At 45.0% G+C, this 22,989-nt stretch overlaps 2 protein-coding genes across 2 annotated transcripts in view; both read left to right on the top strand.

The window, feature by feature from the left end:
• The window catches only part of Xpot (exportin for tRNA), a 33,515-nt gene extending 13,278 nt beyond the window's left edge, over positions 1 to 20,237 (top strand). The window contains exons 9-25 of the mRNA XM_051170086.1: positions 220 to 456; positions 1,151 to 1,189; positions 1,685 to 1,747; positions 3,596 to 3,720; positions 4,205 to 4,349; positions 4,509 to 4,628; positions 4,869 to 4,963; positions 6,291 to 6,360; positions 7,434 to 7,672; positions 8,514 to 8,799; positions 10,859 to 11,048; positions 11,820 to 11,936; positions 12,202 to 12,317; positions 13,393 to 13,440; positions 16,814 to 16,885; positions 18,550 to 18,606; positions 19,269 to 20,237. Of these exons, the coding sequence (XP_051026043.1) occupies positions 220 to 456; positions 1,151 to 1,189; positions 1,685 to 1,747; positions 3,596 to 3,720; positions 4,205 to 4,349; positions 4,509 to 4,628; positions 4,869 to 4,963; positions 6,291 to 6,360; positions 7,434 to 7,672; positions 8,514 to 8,799; positions 10,859 to 11,048; positions 11,820 to 11,936; positions 12,202 to 12,317; positions 13,393 to 13,440; positions 16,814 to 16,885; positions 18,550 to 18,606; positions 19,269 to 19,295 (2,046 nt within the window). The 3' untranslated portion in view covers positions 19,296 to 20,237. The remainder of the gene's footprint in view (positions 1 to 219; positions 457 to 1,150; positions 1,190 to 1,684; positions 1,748 to 3,595; positions 3,721 to 4,204; positions 4,350 to 4,508; positions 4,629 to 4,868; positions 4,964 to 6,290; positions 6,361 to 7,433; positions 7,673 to 8,513; positions 8,800 to 10,858; positions 11,049 to 11,819; positions 11,937 to 12,201; positions 12,318 to 13,392; positions 13,441 to 16,813; positions 16,886 to 18,549; positions 18,607 to 19,268) is intronic.
• Positions 20,238 to 22,796: 2,559 nt separating this feature from the next.
• Positions 22,797 to 22,989, top strand: part of Tbk1 (TANK binding kinase 1) — a 37,944-nt gene continuing 37,751 nt past the window's right edge. Inside the window, exon 1 of the mRNA XM_051170396.1 lies at positions 22,797 to 22,942. The gene's annotated coding sequence lies outside the window, so the exon portion shown is untranslated. The remainder of the gene's footprint in view (positions 22,943 to 22,989) is intronic.

Below are 22,989 nucleotides of genomic sequence, written 5' to 3'. Positions count from 1 at the left end.
AGGCAAAGATCCTTGTAACCTGATTTTCATCCCTGAAACCTATGGTGGAAGGAGAAAACTAAGTGCTGAAAGTGGCACATACACCTGCTCACACCGGCCCCTACATGTCATGCACAGAGTATGCAATTTTTATTATTATTATTATTTTTTTTTAGATTGAACCCTGTAATTGGCACTACATTTGTGCTAAAGGTCAGAAGTTTCCTCTTTGCTTAACAGGAAGAAGATTTGGACTTTGTGGCCAGGTTTTCTAAGCTGGTCAATGGGATGGGACAGTCATTAATAGTTAGCTGGACTAAATTAATTAAGAATGGGGCTGTGAAGAATGCCCAGGAAGCACTTGAAGCCATCGAGACAAAAGTGCCACTGATGCTGCAGCTGCTGGCTCATGAGGACGACGACATTTCCTCTAACATTATTGGATTTTGTTATGACTACCTGCACATTTTGAAACAGGCGAGTCATCGTTCTTTCTATCCAGTAGATATATAAAGAACTGTTAAAAATTGAAAATACAGAAAAAGTAAAAAGGAAAGACCCACGATCCATGTCCAGTTTTATATATATATATATATATATATCTCCACCCAACCTTCCTTGACTCTTAGGAGTATAGCTGTTTGCACGCAGAATTTAAGGAAATCAGGATTGCAAAAACTGATCTCCCACATTATAGCTTGATTTGCTGTGTTTTAAAAAGGCTCATGCACACCTTTAATCTCAGGTTTGGTGGGGCAGAGGCAAGTTTCTGAGTTCAAGGTCAGACTGGTCTATAGAGTGTTTCAGGCTCACCATGGCTTCATAGTGAGACCCTATTTCAAAACAGCAAAAACATCCTTTACTGCCTTACAGCCTAATTCTTTCTAAATACATGATAAATAGCTTAATCTAATCTATAGTATTGCCTGTATATCAAATTACTTACTAGACATAGTTATTACATTTTCACATAGGAATCTATAGCTCTAGATGTGCTGTCAGCCATTTAGCCCACATGCTTATATTGTTTCTTATTGGACCCAGGGACCCTACTTGTACCAGCTCCTGTGTGTATGTTTTAGATGACATTAATCGACTAGAAAAATACTTTGATAAGCAAATATGACATAAGAAAATAAAATAAAATTTTTTTTTTACTTTTTATTTTAAGCTTTCAGTGCTCTCAGATCAGCAAAAAGCTAATGTAGAGGTGAGTGACTTCTTTTAAACCAATGACAGATTGCGTTTATTGGGGTTACTTCCTGACCGTGGGTAAGGGATTACTTATCTGAGAGGCAGGTGCATCACTGGGAAGCCCACCCAAGCTGTGAGTTGTAACTCACAAAAGGCTGCAGTGCTGGAGTTCTGGACTGGGCAGTCCATCTTGGGTGACTAGCCCTGCAGAGGGAGGGGCTTACTGAATCTGCTGAGTTTTAGGGACTTGTGACTTGTTTGTTTCCTGAGTCTCACGTAGCCTTCCTCCACAGTGAATTGTTTTGGCTTAGATTTGTACACAGCACTTCACCCTTTCTCATTCTTCCACCTCCTCTTTCATGAGACTCCCTGAGCCCTTGCAGTGGGTGATATTATAAGTGCCTATCTGAGCCTGATAATATATTCTTTGTCTGAAATCTACCTTGAAATGTAGTTCAACTTCCAGATTAAAAAGAACAATTAACAAATGCTATTTTACTATTAACTTTAGGCAATCATGTTGGCTGTTATGAAAAAATTGACTTACGATGAAGAATATAACTTTGAAAATGAGGTAAGGTATTTTGCATCAAAAAAACCAGTCTTAATTTTATTGTTTCTTTGCATCAAGTTAGTATTTAATATTTTAGTTTAAGAGCCTTTTAAAACATTATAGTGTTTTAAAATCACTCTTGTTTATATTAATGTAGTTTTTTTTTTTTTTTTTGGGTGGGGGTTTCGAGACAGGGTTTCTCTGTGTAGCCTTGGCCATTCTGGACTCACTTTGTAGACCAGGCTGGCCTTGAACTCACAGCGATCCGCCTGCCTCTGCCTCCTGAGTGCTAGGATTAAAGGCGTGCGCCACCACGCCCGGCTCTATATTAATGTAGTTTTAAAAAAAGATTTATTTATTACTATGTATACAGTACTCTGCCTGCATGTACACCTGCAGGCCAGAGGAGGGTATCAGATCACATTATAGACGGTTGTAAGCCACCATGTGGTTGCTGGGAATTGAGTTCATGACCTCTGGAAGAGCAGTTAGGGCTCTTAACCTCTGAGCCAATCTCTCCAGCTCCTTAGTGTAGTTTTTTATATCGCTGTCAGTTTGGGGTAGCACTCCCAGAGACCTCGGAATCCTTTGCTTTCTAAGGGGTTGAAAATGAGTTATTTGGTAAAGTGCTTGCTATGGACACGTTAAGATCAGACTTTGATGACTGAAGAAGGCTGGATTTGGTGGTGCACACTTACAGTCCCAGAGCTGGGAGGGTAAACAGGTGAGTCTCTGGAGTACATTGGCCGGCCGGCCTAGCCCAGGCATTGAGTCCCAGTCTTAATGAGAGGACTTGTCTCATACGCACAACAGGTGGATAGATCCTGAGGGTAATACCTGAAGCATGTGCACACAGGCATGTGCTGGGCATGGTGGCTCATGCCTGACATCCCAGCAGTTGCCACCTTAGGAAAGAATATCGCCATAAATGTGAAGCCAGCCTGGGCTGCAAAGTGAGAACCAGTCTTAAAACAAACAAAAAAGAATCTAAAAAAGCGTGAGGTTTGGATGCAGTTCAGGGATAAGAGCTTTTGCTTACTATGTACAGGCCGTAGACTATACAGCAACCCAAAGAAAGGAAAACAATACTTTGTAACATTGAGCCTACAATTGACAATAGTATTGACCCTATCTCGCTTTTAGTAAGACGATCTTATATCACTGGATTGAGGTCCTGTCAATAGGACTAAGTCATCAGTCAGCAGGGGAGGGTACGAATGAGGCTTAACTTGTTCAGCTAAGTCTTGTCCAGAGTTGGGAGAGGGTCAGCTTCCCACTATGTAGGGCCTGTCCAGTGCTTCCTAGAAACCCAGGGCATGTGTTGGTTAGGTGTATGATAAGATGTTTTTTGGAATGAATCCCCAAGGATAATAGTGATCATAAGCAATACATTAGCCCCAGTGACAATGCTGTTAGCATGTGGGGGATCAGGGGTGAAGACAGTAGGCAAGTCTGGAAGCCTAGTGTGGACCCACGCTGGCGGTTCACTCTGCCCTGGCCACCTCCTCAGGCACCAAGACCCAGACTTTTGATGGTTAAGGTTATTCTTGGAGTCACTAACTAGTGAGCAGGAAGGGAAGAGGTACTGGGTATTTTGTTTGTTTGTTTTTCTATGTAAAGACAAAAGGTATAAGATTAACTGATCATTTATATACATTTAAAGAGCTTAAACTTTGAATATTTATTTATCATTATTGTGTGTGCCATTGTGAATGTGGGCCAGGGTGTTGGTCTGGAGGTCAGAGGACAGCTTTTGGGTGTCGGCTCCCTCCCCTGAGGGCGGCAGCCTCTTGCTGTGAGTGCTCTTTACCACTGAGATTCTTGATGCTGGAGCCTTAAAAAGTCAGGGCTTTTTACCTTGTGTCGCAGGGTGAAGATGAAGCCATGTTTGTAGAGTACAGAAAACAACTGAAGTTACTGTTGGACAGACTTGCTCAGGTGTCACCAGAGTTAGTGCTGGCTTCTGTGCGCAGAGTGTTCAGTGCCACGCTGCAGTAAGTTGGACTGTTGGTTGGAGTAAGCTCTTCTCTCTTCCTGAGTCATGTCACATTCGTCACACCTCACATGTCACTTTGTTTCTACCTCTGGTATAAATTACACTGCTTGGCAAAATTAACAAATGGTAGGGCTTTTTAAACCATTTAAGAAATTTTAAGTGCTTTTGATTAGCATGTTAATTATATATAATAATGGGTTCAGTTATGATGTCTCCATGCATGCACTTAATGCATTCCAACCATTTTTATCCTCTGTACTGTTAACTTCCTCTTGTCTCCTTCCCACTTCTTTTGGTAGCCCTATGAGTTTGATTAGGGGTGTTTACAAGAGCATGGAGAATGTGGGGTGGTTTACAGGAGTGTGGGCACCGCACCAGCGGCAGTGGCACGGAAAGGATTCTGTGGTGTTACTGTCCTGTGTATCGAGTCCTACAGAAAGTTTATGCTCAGCTCTCACAGACGTGCACTGCTGTGTTGGCAGGAACTGGCAGAGCACGCGCTTCATGGAGGTCGAGGTAGCAGTGCGCTTGCTGTACATGCTGGCTGAAGCTCTCCCAGTGTCCCACGGTGCTCACTTCTCAGGTGACGCCTCAAAAGCCAGTGCTTTGCAGGACATGATGCGCACGGTAGGTGTGCGAGGGCCTCTCTATAAACACCACTGCTCCATGCTGCGCCGCTGTGGGCTTAGGGTCTCTTACTTGTTAGAGCTGCGCGTGCTTTCGCAGAGGGAGTTTTAAATGTTACAGTAAACACGAATAGGTTGCTTCTTTCTTTCCCCTTCCTAGTTGGTAACATCAGGAGTCAGTTCCTACCAGCACACGTCTGTGACACTGGAGTTCTTTGAAACCGTTGTCCGATATGAGAAGTTCTTCACTGTGGAACCTCAGCACATTCCATGTGTACTCGTAAGTCTGCACTGCACTCTGGTTCCAGTGATCGGATCATGTTGTGTGTCCGTGTTCCCTGTAACTTTCCTGAGTGATAGTTTTATGTAAAATGAGTCATTAAGGGCCTGCGTGTGTGTGACATAACATTACTTCTGTGTCCTGGTAAGAAGTACCATTTGATATGAGCAAAAAATGCAGCATAATAATAAAATCCTTGCATCAGAACAGAAATGATGAGTGCCTGTCTCCTCTCTTTAGATGGCTTTCTTAGATCACAGGGGCCTCTGGCATTCCAGCGCGAAAGTCCGGAGCAGAACTGCCTACCTGTTTTCTAGATTTGTCAAATCTCTCAAGTAAGTATTGGCTCTCAGTGCTGTGTTTCTGAAGCCACTGAGGGTCGATGCTGTTCCTCCTGCGCTGATGGGCTGTGCCGGTGCTCTCACGCCGTGACTCCTGCCCTGCCCACTAGCCGGTTACTGCTTTCAGTACTAACGGGTGGATGTTTGCATATTTTATGCAATTTTATGTGTTACTGTGTTGTTTTATTACTTCATTATTTTGTAAATTTTATGTATTATTATTGAGTGTGTTTGATGTATGTGGGGGTACATTTGTACCATGAAAAATGTGTGAAGAAGAGGGGACAGTTGGGCTGGAGAGATGGCTCAGAGGTTAAGAGCACTAGCTGCTCTTCCAAAGGTCCTGAGTTCAACCACATGGTGGCTCACAACCATCTATTAATGAGATCTAGTGCCCTCTTTTGGCCTATAGGGAAACGTACATGCAGAGCCGAACGAATATTGTATACATAATAATTTTTGTTTTGTTTTGTTTTGTTTTGTTTTGTTTTGTTTGTTTTTCGAGACAGGGTTTCTCTGTGTAGCCTTAGCTGTCCTGGACTCACTTTGTAGACTAGCAGGCTGGCCTCAAGCTCACAGCGATCTACCTGCCTCTGCCTCTTGAGGACTGGGATTAAAGGCGTGTGCCTAAATTAATCTTTTTTTTTTTTTTTTTTAAGAGAAGACAGCTATCCCATGGTGGGAGCAGGGCATCAAACTCAGGCCCCCGGGTTTGCAGAGCCAAGTGCATTTGCTCATTGAGCTGTCTCCCTAGGCCAGGGTGCATAGTTTTTTGTTTGTTTGCTTAGTCCTAGAGATGACAGACTCCTGATGCTGCAGCCTCTGTCTCCCTCCCAAGTACTGGGATTATAGGCTTGCACCATGATGTTCCCATCTTGAAAGCCTTTTTTTTTTTTTTTTAACTATATATGTGTACAATGTTCTGCCTGCATGTATGCCTACAGGCCAGAAGAGGGCACCAGATCTCATTTCAGGTAGTTGTGAGCCACCATGTGGTTGCTGGAATTGAGCTCAGGACCTCCGGAAGTACAGCCAGTGCTCTTAACCACTGAGCCATCTCTCCAGCCCTTGAAAGTCATTTTTAACATAATCTGCTATATGTAGTACTCTTGTAAGGCCCTCGTAGTAGTGGCCATGGCCTTGGTAATGCATCACTGCAGAGCACCTCGGCTTTAAACTGCTCATAAGCTAATGTTAGTAATGAGAGTAGCTAGCATAAAAGTGAGCTCTGGTTTCCTTCTGTTTTAAGTGGGAATTTGATATTTTATCAGCTTGTGGGCGTATATTACTTACATGTGGTTTCTCTTTTGTTTTTATTCAGTAAACAAATGAATCCTTTCATTGAGGATATTTTGAATAGAATACAAGATTTATTAGCCCTCTCTCCACCTGTAAGTATCTCCCAGGTATCATTGAGACTGCGAATGCTACCAGTTTCGCCTTCCAGGGCTTTGCTCGTTTGTAACTAGTGGGAGAGGAAGTGTGTTTGTATGTGTGTGTGTGTGTGTGTGTGTGTGTTTGTGTGTGTGTGTGTGTGTGTGTGAAGTTTATGCTTGTTTTGATACAAGCATAATAGTTATGGAAGGAATTTGGCAGTACCAAGTATGTTCTGATCTCTCTGTACTGTTAAATGTAGCTGAAAAACTTAATGAAGTGGGAAAAGTGTCAACTTCTAAATTAATCTCTGTTGTGATGGTATTTGTCATTTTCAGTGCCACTTACAATGAAGCTTTTGTATTCAGAAAAGTTAATTTGTTCAATGTTACTTCACTAAATGGATTTGAGACAGCTTATGAGCACATTTTAGTTTACATGTATTTTGATTTATTTTTAAATAATAGTGGGTGTTTTGCAGCCTGCATGTGTCTCTGCACCATATGCATGCAGTACCTCCAGGAGGACTGGAGCTTCAGATGGTGGTGTGCTGCCTGCCATGTGGGTGCTGGGAGTCGAACCCAGTCCTCTGCAAGAGCAGCTGGTACCATAACTGCTGGGTCACCTCTCCGGCCCCAACACAAGTTTTGTTGAAAGCATTCATTTAATGAAATTCTTTACTGTGAGTGGCCGGTCAGTGTCAGCTTTTCTCAGCAGTTAGTGCTGACTCATGCAGCTGAGGCATTCAGAGAGTCATATTGTATTAGACAGTAAGTTATTGATTGCAGAGTCTCATCAGGACTAAAGAGTAGATCCTGTACAGCACCAGTGGGTTACCCCAGAACCTCACACCTATGATACTGGGAGCAATACCTTTAGCCCAGCACAGGAGTATGAACTATGAGTCTTGAATTTCTGCTTCCATTTAAGTTTTCTCTTCATTCTATGATTGTGGCAGAAATTTCGTTTTTGTGAGTACTTAGTATATGAGCCATAGGTTATATGTCTTATTTCTCGTGCTTATTCTTGAGTAAGTTAAAGGAGAGGTGTTAGAATGTAAGCATTCAGTTAAGACAACATTTCCTTGTAGGAGAATGGTTACCAGTCCTTGCTGAGCAGTGACGACCAGCTCTTCATTTATGAAACAGCTGGGGCGCTGATTGTTAACAGTGAGTACCCTGCAGAAAGCAAGCAGGCCTTGATGAAGGACCTCCTGACGCCACTGATGGAGAGGTTTAAGGTTCTGTTGGAAAAACTGATGATGGCGCAGGATGAAGAGAGGCAAGCATCTCTTGCAGATAGTCTTAACCATGCGGTTGGATTTGCCAGGTGAGCCCAATAGAAAAGCTGTGTGTCCACGCAGGCAGAGCCTCCAATGTTGGTTTTTTTAAACAGGGACACACTGATCTGTTTTCAAAGCTGAATTAATTCTCAGGATTGTCTAAACCTCTGTCTTTCCAGTAAGTTAGAAATGCACTGGCAAAGGGGATGGACAGTTTGCTGGCTGTCTTTTCACCATGAAGACTGTAAATCCTTAGCTCCCACTTCTGATGTGTGTAGTGTCAGTCATTCCTATGTTTCAGGAGGCTAGCCGGTGTGTCTGGACCAACAGCACACTGACATGTCGTGGTTTAGTGCCGGCGCCTTCAAGAGAAGGTCCCAAGACTCTTTAGATGGTATGCTGTGTCCCAAAGACCACCACCAGCCACTTCCTTTACCTACATTGTTTATAAACAGCATGGCAATTGAAACGATTGCTGTTGTTATACCAGGAAGTTGTTGTACACTGAATACTGCAGCACAAACCGGGCCTCGGTGAGGGGAACAACTTGACTGGTCGAGGTTAGGTTGCTTTCCTGGTTACCTAATGGTTTAGTTGCAGTAAATACTTTTTTTCCCTGCAGACTATCAGAATTTTAGGAAACCAGACGAATTGACCCAGTTTGTTTAACTACTTACTTGCTTACTTTGTTTAATGTTTTGTTCTGTGATGCTGTCTGGCAGCAATCATTTTCACATCAGTATTAACTAAGGGTGGAAACAATTCTGATGCAGGAGATAATTGGCTTCTTAGTGTTGTCGATTTGCATCTTGCTGTGCATTGTTTCTTAACACTCTGATCATCTGAATAACAAAACTAAACTTGGTCGCCTGGTTTTGGTTCATGCAGTCGAACCAGCAAGGCTTTCAGCAACAAGCAGACAGTGAAACAGTGTGGCTGCTCCGAAGTGTACCTGGACTGTTTACAGACCTTCCTGCCTGCTCTCAGCTGCCCTGTACAAAAGGATGTTCTCAGAAGTGGAGTGCGAACCTTCCTTCACCGAATGATCATTTGCCTAGAGGAAGAGGTTCTTCCCTTCATCCCGTCTGCCTCGGAGCACATGCTCAAAGACTGTGAAGCCAAAGACCTCCAGGAGTTCATTCCCCTCATCAACCAGATCACGGCCAAGTTCAAGGTACCGCAGGCCGGGCTGCTAAGACCCTTGTGCCTCCCACCATCTGCAGCCTTAAAGTCAGGTGTCCGCATCCCAGGTGCCTGTTAGGTTTTGTCCCTTTTTACTGCATGTTGTGAGGTGGGATTTTCACACATGTGGAGGCCAGAGGTGGCCACCATCACCTTGCACATTATTTTTTGATAGGTGACCTGTCACTGAACTTGAGGCTCACTGACAGGGCTAGACTGGCCGGCCAGTGACTGACCCTCCTCATCCTCCCAGCGCTGTGGTTTTGGTGCACAGCACTATGCCCACTCGGCATCACAGGGTCTGGGGATTCAAGTCAGATGCCCGTGCTTGCACAGAAGTCTCTGCACAGACTGAGCCCCTGCTGAGCCCGGCCTGTATTGGCTAAGTGACAAGTTAGTTGGTTACGTGGACCATGGGGATGTTGTAGCACTTCTAGTAGCTGTCTGTCACTGTGGAAGACTAGGTAGGTTTTTAGATTGAAAACTAATTTTCTTCCGCGTGTGAGTGTTTTGCCTATGCGTATGTATGTGCACCGTGTGCATGCCTGGTGCATGAAGAGGTCAGAAGTCTGTGTCCAGTCACCTGGAAGTAGAGTTACAGAGCACAGCAATGTGAGCCTTCACATGTGTTCTGGGAGCAGAAGCCAGGGCCTTTGCGAGAGCAGCAGGTGTTGTTAATCACTGAGCCATCACCCCAGCCCCCTGCACGGGTGCTCTAATAAAAACGTCAGCCACCGTAGCGGGAGAGAGCCACTAGAACAAGCAGGTAAAGCTAGCACTGAGCCGCCTGTAGACCAGGTGGGGGCTGGGACAGGAGTCTAACATGACCCAGCACTGAGCCGCCTGTAGACCAGGTGGGTGCTGGGACAGGAGTATAACATGACCCAGCACTGAGCCACCTGTAGACCAGGTGGGTGCTGGGACAGGAGTCTAACATGACCCAACACTGAGCCGCCTGTAGACCAGGTGGGTGCTGGGACAGGAGTCTAACATGACCCAACACTGAGCCGCCTGTAGACCAGGTGGGTGCTGGGACAGGAGTCTAACATGACCCAACACTGAGCCGCCTGTAGACCAGGTCGGGGCTGAGACAGGAGTCTAGCATGACCCAGTGCACTGAGAGCAGTTTCAGAGCCAGGAACTTATGAAACAGGTACGAGCCCGCTAGGGAAAATGGCCAGCACTTGCATAATGCTTTCTAAGTTCTAACCTGCCTTGAATGTTTTTGCGTGTAGCTCTGTACTCCTCAGAATAACCTTACGTGATAAGAATTATGCCTGACAGATGAGGGAACTGGGCTCAGGGAGGTTAAGGAATTTAACAGAAGTCACATATGTTAGGTTTTTTTTGTTTGTTTGGTTGGGTTGGTTTTTGTTTTTGTTTTTTTACAAAAATCATTTCTTAGGAATTTTATTCCCTTAGGAATTTAAATTTGAAAACGGCCAGCTTTGATTATGATCACTTGTTATTTCATCTCAAATCTCTTTTCTTCTTTCATTTTTTTAACTTTTATTGAGAGGGGGGGTGTGTGTGTGTGCGCGCGCGCGCACGCGTGCGCAGATAAGGCATAACAGTCAGAGTGTCACCCATGTGGAGTCGGTGCTCTCCTTCCGTCCTTCTGTGGGTTCTAGGGACTAGTCTCGGGTCGCCAGGCTTGCACAGCAAGAGCCTTCACCTGCTGACCCGACTATCTTGCTGGCCCACAACCCAAGTTTAAGATGAACTTGTAGAGATTCTTGTGATGGTATCTTGCATGACCGCATGCCTGGAGAAGCCAGAATAGGGCATCAGGTCTCCTGTACCGCAGGTTACATCTGGTTGTGAGCAGCCAGTGCCCTGAGCCATCTCTCTGGCACATACATGTTGAACTTACTCTGGAGTCTTTGGGTAGTGTATATGTTTTTATAAATTTGTCTTCAAATTCACATTTATTAAGTATGTAAATACCCTCCACAAGAAGCTAAGAGCTTTTGTAATATTCGCTTCCCAAAGCTTCATGTTGCTTTTCTCCATCGCTTCTGAGGGACGTTAACCGTCGCTCTCCTTTCCAGATTCAGGTGTCCCCGTTTTTACAGCAGATGTTCATGCCCCTGCTTCATGCCATTTTTGAAGTGCTGCTACGGCCAGCGGAAGACAATGACCAGTCGGCAGCACTGGAGAAGCAGATGCTGCGCAGGAGCTACTTCGCCTTCCTGCAGACAGTCACCGGCAGCGGCATGAGCGAAGTGATCGCAAATCAAGGTAGGGGCGCATCCGTGCCAGTGTGTGTGCCCCCACTTCACGTTAATGTGTGTTCCGCTTCTCTTCTCCTGCGTTCTCTAATCGTGAGTAGGTAGTGTAGTGAACATGTGCCAGAACTGGCCTCACACTAGAGTCTTGCTGGCCAGTTTGCCATCTTGAAATTAAAAATTAGCAATAGCCAAACAGTGAGAGCTTATAATCCTAGTTAGCTAGAGGGCTGGCATAGAACAGTCAAATGCATTTGGGGCCAGCCTGGGCAAGTCTTTTCTTAAAAAGGGAAGAGGGGTAACCTGGGCGTGGTGAGTACCTTCTTTCTGTTGCTGTGCTAAGACAGCTTACAGGATGTAGACTTGATTGTTGTACACAGTTACAGAGGGTGAGACCATGACCGTCGCAGCTAGGCACATGGCAACAGGCAAGCATGGCTCTAGAGCAGTAGTTGAGAAGCGAGAGGCAGAACAAAGTGGGCGTTTGAAAGCCCAACCCCAGTGGCACAGCTCCTCCAACAAGGCTACAATTCCTAATCCTTCCCAAACTCCTCCACCAACTGCTGACCCAGCATTTAAATACACGAGCCTATGTGGGGCATTGCCGTTCAAACCATCCCATGGGCATGTTGTCAGATCCTACTCGGTAAATAAAACTTCCAGTGAGCAAGCTATTAAAAGATTTAGGTGCGACAGGTATGTTTTGACTTACTATATATTTTGAAATGAGTGCTTCAGGTTGCCGTTTTTCCTTTTGAAGTTAAAGTCTAATTTTTCTCTTCAGGTGCAGAGAATGTAGAACGGGTGCTGATCACGGTGATCCAGGGAGCCGTCGACTACCCAGATCCGATTGCACAGAAGACATGTTTTATCATCCTTTCCAAGCTTGTGGAGCTCTGGGGTGAGAGGAAGAGTTTGCTTTGATTTGGTTTTGAGGCTTTATCCTGACACCACCCTCCACCCCCAGCTGGGCCTGGAACCCAAGGTCTTGCCTATCTAGTCAAAGGCCCTGCAGTGAGCAGCACCCCCAGCATTCCCCACCTGCTTCCTGGGACTGTTAGAAGTGAAGTGGAACTCTGGTCCCAAGGCAGCAGGGACTGGGCACTGGTTGTCTCTAGTGTGGACTGGTCGTTTAAGCAAGATAAAAATCTGGATTCTCTTGACAGGAGGCAAAGACGGACCGGTGGGATTTGCTGATTTTGTTTATAAGCACATTGTGCCTGCGTGCTTCCTAGCACCTTTAAAGCAGACCTTTGACCTGGCAGACGCACAGACAGTATTGGTAAGCATCTCAGAGTCTGTGTACCACGTGTAGACCTCATAGAAGCTTATAAGGTGGATTGCTTGCTTTTGTTAACTAATGGCTTTTCAGTTATTTGTCCATTCTGGGCATGGGTCTGAGCAGGGCACACTAGTCAGGGCCCTCGTCACTCACCCACATCCCTCCTCCTGCTTCTTTTCTCTTGTTTTTCTCTGTCTTTCTCACTCTCCTTCTCTCCATTTCCCTCTCTTTCCTTTAATTTCCCTCTTCTCCCTCCTCGCTTTTGTTTTTGGCACAGGGTTTTGCTGTGTAGCCATATAGCTGGCCAGGATCTCACAGTGTACACCAGGCTACTCTTTTTTTCCTGAGACAGGGTTTCTCTGTGTAGCCCTGGCTGTCCTCTGCTTGCTTTGTAGACCAGGCTGTCCTCAAACTCACAGAGATCCACCTGCCTCTACCTCCTGAGTGCTGGGATTGAAGGTGTGGGCCACCACGCCCCACTCAGGTTACTCAGCCTTGTAGGCAGTTCCTTGCCTCTGCCTCCTTGGTGTGGGGCGGTGTGCACCATCAGGCCCTGCTCCTGCTGCTCTGCTGAATGTCTTCCACACATAAAGAGATGAGAAGTCAACGTGCCTTTCGTATGATGGGTCCCAGATCGCATTTTTAGTGTTTGATGTGAAAGAGTTGTTTTCATTTCTCAGGAGCTGAGTAAAAGCCATACACTACATTAGGACTGTACTTTGTGCTTCTTCTCTTTCCTGTCTATGGATATTTTGGTTCCATCTATACATTCCTAGTCCCCTGTGAGGCTAGAAGAGGAAGTCGATTCCCGAGGACTGACTGGAGTCACAGATATGAACTACCATGTAGGTGCTGGGAACCTCTGGAAGAGCAGCCAGTGCTGTTCACCACTGAGCCAGCTCTCTAGCACCCAGAAGTTTCTTCTTTTCTGTCCAGCCTCCTTACTTTACCACTCTTTACTTCCGGGAATCACTTAGCTGTGAATATTTTCCTTGCAACAGATTGGAGGCAGGAGGGATAAAGGTTGGCATTGTAACAAGCTGCCCACATTAACAATGTAAACTTGTTTTTACAGGCACTTTCTGAGTGTGCGGTGACTCTGAAAACAATTCATCTCAAACGGGTAAGGCTTATGGTCCTTGCTCCATCACTTCTCTTATGCCATATTTGCTCCCAGTTGGCTCTGCCCTGTGTTCTTGAGAACCATCTTTAACAAAACCGCCAGTACTGATCTTGTGGCTGTGTGGGAAAGTCTAAGTGCAAGTAGCAATGGCTGCTACTGCCCTTTCCGTTGTGGATCACAAGAAGATAAGTTCAAAGTTCAACTTCTGTACAGCCAGATTTCTCTGCCTTATTTGTTCTGTGCCTGTGTGTGCATGTACAGGTGAGGCTGCCTGTGGGAGAGGTGCGTGTGTACTTGTGTAGGTCAGAGGTCAACCTCAAGTGTTGCCGTCCATATTGCTTTCTGAGGCAGAATCCATTGCTGGGCCGTGGGTTCACTGTAGGCTGGGCTGCCAGGCCATCCCAGGGGACCATTGTAAGTGTAAGGTGGATGCTGGGGTGGAGCTCAGGCCCTCACGCCTGCACCACAGCTACTCTGCCCAGTGAGTGATTACTCTAGCCTTATTAGTAGCTGACTGCCTTAGTTATTGGCCATTGACAGAATTTCACAGAGTCCTAGTCTGGTATGAACTCAGGGCAGCCCTCCTGCCTCAGCCTCTCCTGTGTTAGGGTTACAGGTGTAAACGGTTAGAGACTTGAGGTACTTCCAAGCATAAGGCTCTTTCTTGTCATTGACTTTAGGTGTTTTCAGATAACTTGAATTAGTTGCCAGCATTTAAAAATGAGTGCTTTTTTTTCTTTTAACAAAAGTTCCCATTTCCAACTTCTCTGACCCAGCGCAGACCAGCATTTCCTCCGTCTGCAGCCACTGCGGAGCAGCCTGTTCCCTGGAGCTCTGCTCCAGGCCTTCGCTTCTCTGAGCTGGAGTCTTTTCTTCTGACAGAGTTGAAGGTTTCATTTCAATAGCATTTTCCTCTATACCTGTGCTAGGGCTGCTGGATTGTAGAAAAAAATGCGAAGGATGAATCCTTGGTATCTGTGGCTCAGGTCAAAGGAGAGCACTGTGTAAGTAACTCTCAGTGGCTTAAGTAAGTGTTTTAGTGGGTACATAAAGTAGTATAGGACTGACGCTGCCTAAAGGAACAGTAAGCAGCCCATAGGAAGAGGTGGGTTCTGTCTTAGATGAAAGTGCACCTGCTTAGACAGGCTTTCTGGACAAAGCAAGGTATGTTGACATAGTGGAGCTGGTGGAAGATCGTAGACTTAACCCTTTTTGCTCAGGCATACAGGCAGAAGCAGGAGCTAAACCGCAGTAGGATGGATGGGTGGCAGCTGTGTGTTGTTGCCTGTGAATGAGTGCTCGGAAAGCCAGTAGGCCAAGCTGTGGACAGCTGGGTGGGAAAAGGTGTTCAGAGAGCTGTTGGGAATATGGGTGTGGGGTACTAAGAACTAATGCTGCCCTTGGCGTCCTCACGGTGAGTCCACAAGAACTGATAAGATCAGGGCAAAGGAACTGCTAAAGCAGCAGGAAAGACACACCTGAGGGTGGGGAGAGACGGCTTCACACTCACACGGGAAGCCCTCAAGTAGCCTGTGCCCTAGCGCAAGGGACCTAGTGTCTCTAGTCTCCATGGGTACACACACTCCTGACAGACACACACGTGCACAGAGATACCTAGGAAGAGTTAACCTGTTGTGAAAACTAAGGGCAGAGAGTCACAACAGAGGACACTGGTGACGTCATGGGTACGTGAGACTTTAGGATGAGGGATGAAAAGTAGTTCTGAAGTATTGTCTTCGTTCTGAATTAGTAAAAACCCTAGTTAAAACAGACTTTTTATTGTTTCTGTTTCCTGATTTTGAATATTTGAGTGCAAGTTTACTTTTCCAGAGGAAACAAAAACACCCTCCTTTAAAAAAAGAATTTAAAGATAACCTCTCTCTCTCTCTCTCTCTCTCTCTCTCTCTCTCTCTCTCTCCCCTCCTCTCTCTCTCTCTCTCTCTCTCTCTCTCTCTCTCTCATGTGTGTGTGTGTGTGTGTGTGTGTGTGTGTGTGTGTGTGTGTCTTTCAAGTGATAGTAGAGTTGTGTGAGCATGGTGAGCAGTGCGCTAGAAATAAGCAGAATGATTTACACTAATGTAAAGGTGAAAAGAAATCAGAAAAACTTCAGAACCAGTGCAGTTTCTTCCCCACAGAGATGTCATCCTCTGAGGGGTCAGGAAGGTGAGACCGAGGCCGTTTAAGTTGAGGGCCAGGAGTCCAGGGAGAGAGGAAAGATGGGGAATCCTGTGCTTGAGGAGCACTGACAGTGGTAGTCAGAAAGTCCAGATGCTAAAGCTGGGAAGGACGCTGAAGGGGCAGGCTGCCTTTGACTTGTTTTGAGACAGTCTTGCTCTGTCACCAGCCTGACTTCACACTCTGGAGTCTATACCTCCTAAATGCTAGGTGTGGACCACTGGCATTGTTTGCTAATTAACTTTCAGGTTAGAATCGTCAACCCACTAAAGCCCTTAAAAGTCAGTTATCAAATGCAGAGCAGGGACAGTGGCTGAGATGGCTGCACCCATCAGCTGCTGCTCCTACAGGACCTCTAGTTAGGTCTTCAGCACCCAGGAAATAGCCAGACATGGCTGTGCACGTCTGAGATCTCTGTGCTGTGGGGAGGGGTAGGTGCAGACAGGTGGGTCATCCCTTGAGTTAACTGGCTGGCCAGCCAAGCCAAAAGGGCCAACTCCAAATTTAAGGAGAGACCCTTTGTGAAAAGAATAAGGACCGCTGTTCGTTTAAGTATTGAGTTCAATCAGTTTTTAATAGCTTTTTCTCTCAGAAATAACATTGCTAAAAAAGGAAATAGTTTTCAGTCCCCTCCTGTGTTGCAAAGGGAGTGGACTTCCACTGCTTTTCTATGGCTTAGTTCTTTCCGGCCTGGGTTTTGCTTTCTAAAGCAAGTCATCAGCCTGGCCCCACTCACAGGCTGCCCTGCACGCCCCACAGCTGTACTCGGTTCAGTGGCAGAGCCTTAGGCTCACCCTTGTCTGTGCTGTTCCTCAGTGCCTGGGAGGCTGAGGCTTCGGAAGCAATCTTTAGTAGTTCTTAGCACTAAGTAATGGTAACGAGTGCTAAGTGTTACTCTAAGAAGTTTGTGCTTGTTCTGTATTATGTATGTTTGTATGTAATACACACAGATTCGTATATATATATGAAATATATATATTTCATAACTCCTTCTAAGAACCTAGTTTTTCAAACTGGCGACTTAGAGCAGTTAGTTTGATTAAGCTGCAATAGATCCAGGCTTCAAGTCAAGGCCGTCTGGTTCCAGCGTCTGTCCTTACTCATGATACTGTGTTGCCTTAAAGTATAGGTGTTCTTAGCCCTTTGTGTGCGTTGTTATGCCTTAAAGAAGATGGCTCAGTTATCTCTTTCTCTGCAGGGCCCTGAGTGTGTTCAGTATCTCCAACAAGAATACCTGCCCTCCTTACAAGTTGCTCCAGAAATAATTCAGGTAAAAGTCTCCTAACAGATTTTGCTCATAATTTTATTAAATTAATGTGAGTATATACTTCATATCTAAGGTTTTTTTTAAAGATTTTTTTATTTTATGTATATGAGTGCTCTATCTGCATGTACACCTGCACATCAGAAGAGGACATTAGAGGGTACAGATGGTTGTGAGCTACCACATGGTTGGTGGGAATTGAACCCAGGACCTCTGGAAGAACAGACAGTGCTCTTAACTGCTGAGCCATCTCTCCAGCTCCTCATATCTAAATTTTAATTCAAGAAAGCCAGATAGCATTAAGCTTGTTTGGTTGTCAATAGCCTGGAGTCTAGACTTAGAAATAATCCACGAAATTGAATGAGACAATTTTATGTTTTTATTCTTAATGAACCTGCAATACAAATTTAATTTCCTACCATTCGTAAGTGCAAGGTCACAATAATAGTAACATTGTCTGTAACTAGTCACATCTCCTCTTCCTGGGTGTATGTGTTTCAACGGTACACGTGCATGTGTGCACATACATGTGTGGAGGCTGGAGGAGGACAAATTTCAGTGCTGTCCTTAGGAATACCTTCTGCTTTTGAAAGGGTCTTTTACTGGTCTCTGGCTCACTGCTTAAGCTAGAAAGTCCCAGGTATGTCCTCCTGTGTCCATCTCCCCAGTGCTGGGATTACATACACGCCACCACACATGTTCTGAAGTTAGTCTCTTGGGCTTTACCAACTAAGGAACCCCTCCAACCTGACGTTGCATATATTTTTATGTTACAGAAGTTGGAGATACTTAAAATATTACTTGTGTTTGTCACCATTTTGAAATTATGAGCAATTGGGTCGTATTACTTAGGTTGTTTCCTACGAAGATACTAAGTTTTGCTACCAAACTATCAGAATTCATGGGGCTCAGTGGTTATGAGTACTGGCTACACGTGCTCAGGACACAGGTTCAATTCTCAGCACCCATATGGGAGCTCATGACCACCTATAACTCCAGTTCCAGGGGATCCAGAGGTGGACCCAGTGCCCTCTTCTGGCCTCTAAGGACTTGTGGTGCACATAAACTGATGAAGTCCATATACATAAAAACAGTATTAGGTAGGCCTTTAGAAAATTCATTGTACACATTTTAGGTTTTCTGCCTGTTAATAAGTCCTCTTTCCCAGCCCTTGGCAACCACCCTGCTGCACTGTGATCCTGTAACTTAGGCTGTTTCAGAAACCTCACAGGAGTAGAATCATGTCTCTCTTGTCTTTTTGGGGCTGTCTGTTTGATTTAGCACGATATCTGCAAAGTTCCTCTGTATTTGTTACATACAGCAGGATTTCCTTTGTATGGATATGTGTTCATGTTTGTGCAGGTATGTGTGAATGCGCACATGCATGTGGACACTAGAGGTCCACTTTGGGTGCCATTCTCAGGAGCCTCCACCTTGTTTTTTGAGACAGAGTCTCACTGGGACCTGCCACTTACCAGTTCACCTGAACATAGGCTACGTTTCTGTAGGATGAAAACTCCTGTAAGGTCTGCTGCACACATAGTTAACATGACTGTGCTAACATAACACGCTGTAAAGTGGTTGCCGTGCTAACTTGTGTTTATTAACCATAATTGAAAACAAGATATTATGAGCTGAACTAAATGGTGTTTCCTGTTTCTCTTCCCCAGGAGTTCTGTCAAGCGCTTCAGCAGCCTGATGCTAAAGTTTTTAAAAATTACCTAAAGGTGGGTATTTGGGAAATGTCTGTATCTTCCATAACATTTGAGAGCGCAGGATCTGACTGACTCACCCTGGGCTCTCTTTTTTCTAAGAGGCATCATAAATGAAAAATCCCTTTGAGCTAAGCTCTTGGAAAGACATTTTAAATTAGATGTTTGTACTGATTGTCTAAACGACCTGAGTGTATTGGTATAAGAGCCAGTGTTTGGGTCTCCTTGTTGTTTTATGGAGTAATTAAATGGCCTTAGAGGGCGGGAAGAACAGGAAATGTTAGAGAAGAGCTGTTCATGTTGAGTTGAAAGGATCTAAAGCTCCAAAAGCAGAAGCACAGATTTCCTGCTTCTGTTTTGTTGTGAAGCCCCTGAACTATACAGCAGACAAAAGAGGCCCCTGCGATTTGGCCAACAAGGCTGTTTCTGCATTCATAAGCATCAGATTTTATACATAAAACCATTCCAGGACATGCAGGCCTACACATAGAAACCTGTTTAGAAAAACTTGGCATTGAGTGTGTCTCTTGGTTCAGCCTCCAACTTCTGGGGTCTCAGGGGTCTCACTCAGAGGGCCAGGAGCTTCCAAAGCTGTTTCCTGACTGCTGTTGCTCATAGCAACACTGTTTGTTACCGTCTCGCCTGACGCTTGTGCTGGTTCCACACGTGTTTTACAGGTATTCTTCCAGAGAGCAAAGCCCTAAGGCCTGACTGCCCTCCCTGCCTCCTGACCAGAAACTCCACTTAGTAACTTAGAGAGAAGTGGTCTCTGTGTGCCATTCACACTCGTCTGCTAACATTGTTTTGAGCTTATTGCAGTGTATGTGGGATTTTCTGTAAAATGGATGTAATTTTTCCCTAAATCCAGGTATGTGACAACAAGAAAAGTTGCCTGCATGCCAGTTTAAATTGTTTATGTAAAAATACTGTTATAAGACATAGATTATCCTAGTACCTTAATTTTTTTCTTTATATGAAACTTTAAAATTCTTTATAAAAAACTATACCAGTGGAAAACTGTAACAAATTGAATGTAAAGTTGGAAATATTCAGTTTTATGTGTGTAGACACATAAGCTACGGGGTAACAATCAAAACATAATTTTTTGTAGATAGCCATTACATTTCTTTAAACTGTTTCAATGCCAATGTGTATTCTATAACAGAATGAATGGGTTCCTAAATAAGTCAGTTTAAAAGTAGGTGCTGGTGTTACACATTTTTTATAAAAAAAAATAATAATAATAAATTTTACATAGTGAAATATACCAAGTCTTTTCCGAAATTATTACAAATAGCCTCCTTTTCCCACCTTAGTCACCCTCGGATTTCCCACCTAAAGGTTTGCAAATATGAATGTAGATGCCTTATTTTACTGGCTGTGCCCCCTAAAGGTCACTCGCAACTTAGCTCTGCATCTTTTTAAATGCACTAGAAATCCGCTCCATGAATCTATAATATTAGATGTACTTAGAGCACAGTACACTTGGGTTTTTTGTTTATTTGTTTTTGTTTCGCTCGCTATATAGAACGGGTTGGCCTCAAATTCACAGCCTGTCTCTGCCTCCTAGCTGCTGAGATTAAAGGTGTGAACCACCAAGTATGACCACCTGTGTTTATGCTTTTGTAGTCAGTTACTACTTAATTACTACAAGTACTCTCGCACTGCCAGAGAAAGCTGGGAGAAAAGTAGCGGCCTGGGGAGGAGTGTTGGAAAGGGGGACGCAGCTCCTGCAGCACAGCTATAGACACTTGGGTTTGAAAAGCCCAGTTAAGGCCTAGCTCCATTAGCTGAGTGCTTTCCTCCACTGTGGTTAAATCTGAGAGGGTGTGCTACCCAGTGTAGAGAGCTGGCTTGCTGGACAAGATGAGGACCTGAGTCCCTCCCCGGGGAGGGTGCCGAACAATTTCAGGAGGGATTTGTCTGGTTTTCTCACCTTTGGCTGCGTGTTGTCAACAAATTTGTGGCCCGGAAGTTCCCTAAAATCTGTTAAGTGTGTGTGAGTGTGACAGAGAGGGAGAGAGGTGTGTGTGTGTGGTGTGTGTGTATGTGGGTGAGCAGGGGTGATAACCTTATTTTTGGGGGACAGGGTCTTCCATTGAGCCTAGAGCTCAATGTTCCAGCCAGGTTGGCTGGCCAGCAAGACTCCTGTCTCTGTGACCCAGTCCTCAAGCTGCGGGTGCTGACTGCCACCAGCCTTTATGTGGGAGCTGGGGGTCCAGGCTCAGGGCCTCATCTTGTCCAGCAAGCACATTACCTGCTGAGCCCCCCACCCCCAGCCCCAGATTTCACGAATCTTCTTATTTTAATCCCACAAGAGAGAGTCTGCATTTTCCTTACATTATAAAATAAAAGCAGTGTATTGACTGAAAACTAGGAATGACAAACTATTGAATGATGAAAATAGATGAGTGAAGTATATATAGTACTTCTACAATTTTTTTTAATAAGTAAGTGGGCCAGATTTGGTGGCTCACGCTTGTAATCACAGCATTTAGAGGAGGCCAGGGCCAGTCTGGGCTAGAATGAGACTCTGTTTCAAAAACAACAAAAAACCAGACAGGTGACACTGGGCATTTCTTTGCTGTGCTCCTGTGCTCTGTGGAGATGTAATGGCATCACTTCAGCAGTGTGACTGCAAAGTGTCTAGTGAGGAGCACAGGACAGTAGTCAAGAGTTTGTATAACATGGACTCTGGACCCAGATTACTAGGGTTAAACACCACGTACACCAGTAACTGACTTTAGGGCCTTGAGCAAGTTTAACTTCTCCCTGCCTTGGTTTCCACTCAGAAATGAGGGAAACAATGGTAGCTACCTCATAACTTGTTAAGAATTCAACTGACTAACACACAGGTCTCAGTATTACTGTACTATTGAGTCCATACATGGTTCCTTAAAACCCTACAATAGGTTCCCGTGAGTTTAGACCTGAGGAATCAGGACACAGAAATCAAAGTGTATAAAAGGGAACTTGATGTTAATGTAATCATGTATGCTAATTCTCATCGTCATTCCTTGAGGTTACCCAAGTACGGTCATGGAGGACCTTATTTATAAAAGCAAGCACCCAATACTTGTCTCATTTGTTACAGGTGAAAAAATGGAAGCAAAAGACAAAAGGGTTTAATGGTACCTGGCTTAGTCCTGTGCCTAACCTGTTTGTTTCAGTCTCAATGCTTGCTAATGAGTTCAAAAGTTGCTTGCCTTTTTTTTAAAAGAAAGTACTATGTGGTATTTTAATGTGTATCACTTATGTGGTAAACATGTGAAGTCCCTTGGCTTAATCATATTTCCTCCATAACTTTTGAGCTGTTGATTTTCCTGTTGGAGAAACTTGGATGGTCCTGTCACTCATGTCATTATTAGAACTGAAACAGATTTTAATTGTAAGCAGAAAGTGCATTTGCTGTTAGAATGGTTTCATTGCCTAAACTGTTTAAGATTCTAATAAAATAACTTTCTAAGAACTCGTTGGACTACTCTTTTTTGTGTTTGTTTGTTTTTTGTTTTTGGCTTTTCAAGACAGGGTTTCTCTGTGTAGCCTTGGCTGTCCTGGACTCACTTTGAGGAACAGGCTGGGCTCGAACTCACAGTGATCTGCCAGCCTCTGCCTCCTGAAAGGCGAGCGCCACCACTCCCAGCAAACTGACTGGGTTTTTAAAAATCTCCATTGTGCATTTGATGAAAACGGGTCAGGAGCAGACAGAATCAGCTTCAGCCTCTTGACTGTCCACTCAAAGCCTTAACCACTCAGGGCTTCCTTCATCTGCCCCGGGACCCACTCAGAAATTACACCTTCAATCCTAAGCGGAAAGGGGGTTTTTGGTGCTGCAGTGCGTGAAGCAAAGCCTTTGTAAGGAATACGTGCTTGTCAAGACTTGATCATAGTACTAGTTTAGCTCTTAAATTGTCAAGTTCAATGCTTAAATTCTCCAGTACTACCATTTTGAAAACCAATCTGAAAGAGCGAATTTAGAGAACGTATTTATTGACAGACCGGATATTATGAACTGATAATTGTTTCACGCAACAAGTAATGTTTAAAAACACAAACCTTCCCCCGCCCCCCAATCTTCTGCGGAAGTCCTCACCGCCAGCATCCTGCCCACCCGTGATTGTGGGCGTCGCCACCTTGCCGCACTCGGTCCGCGGTGCAGAGTTTGGTAGCCCGAGCCAGGCAGCAACGGCGGCGGTGGCAGCTCCCTCCGCAGTCCGGTGCGCTCCGTCGTCGCGGAGTGCGCACGCGCAGGCGCGCCCCGTCGTAGGTCACGTGCTCCGTGGCCCGGGCTGGCGAAGCCGGAAGTAGCCTGGGGCGCAAGAAGGCCCGGGAGCCACGGACACTCGGCAGGGTAAGAGGGGCGGGCGGACGGGCGGGCGGGCGCGCCGGGGGTCGGGG

The sequence above is a fragment of the Acomys russatus genome, chromosome 28 (assembly GCF_903995435.1).
Source record: "Acomys russatus chromosome 28, mAcoRus1.1, whole genome shotgun sequence".
In the NCBI taxonomy this organism is placed as follows: domain Eukaryota; kingdom Metazoa; phylum Chordata; class Mammalia; order Rodentia; family Muridae; genus Acomys; species Acomys russatus.
This window is presented reverse-complemented; position numbering and strand designations above follow the sequence as displayed.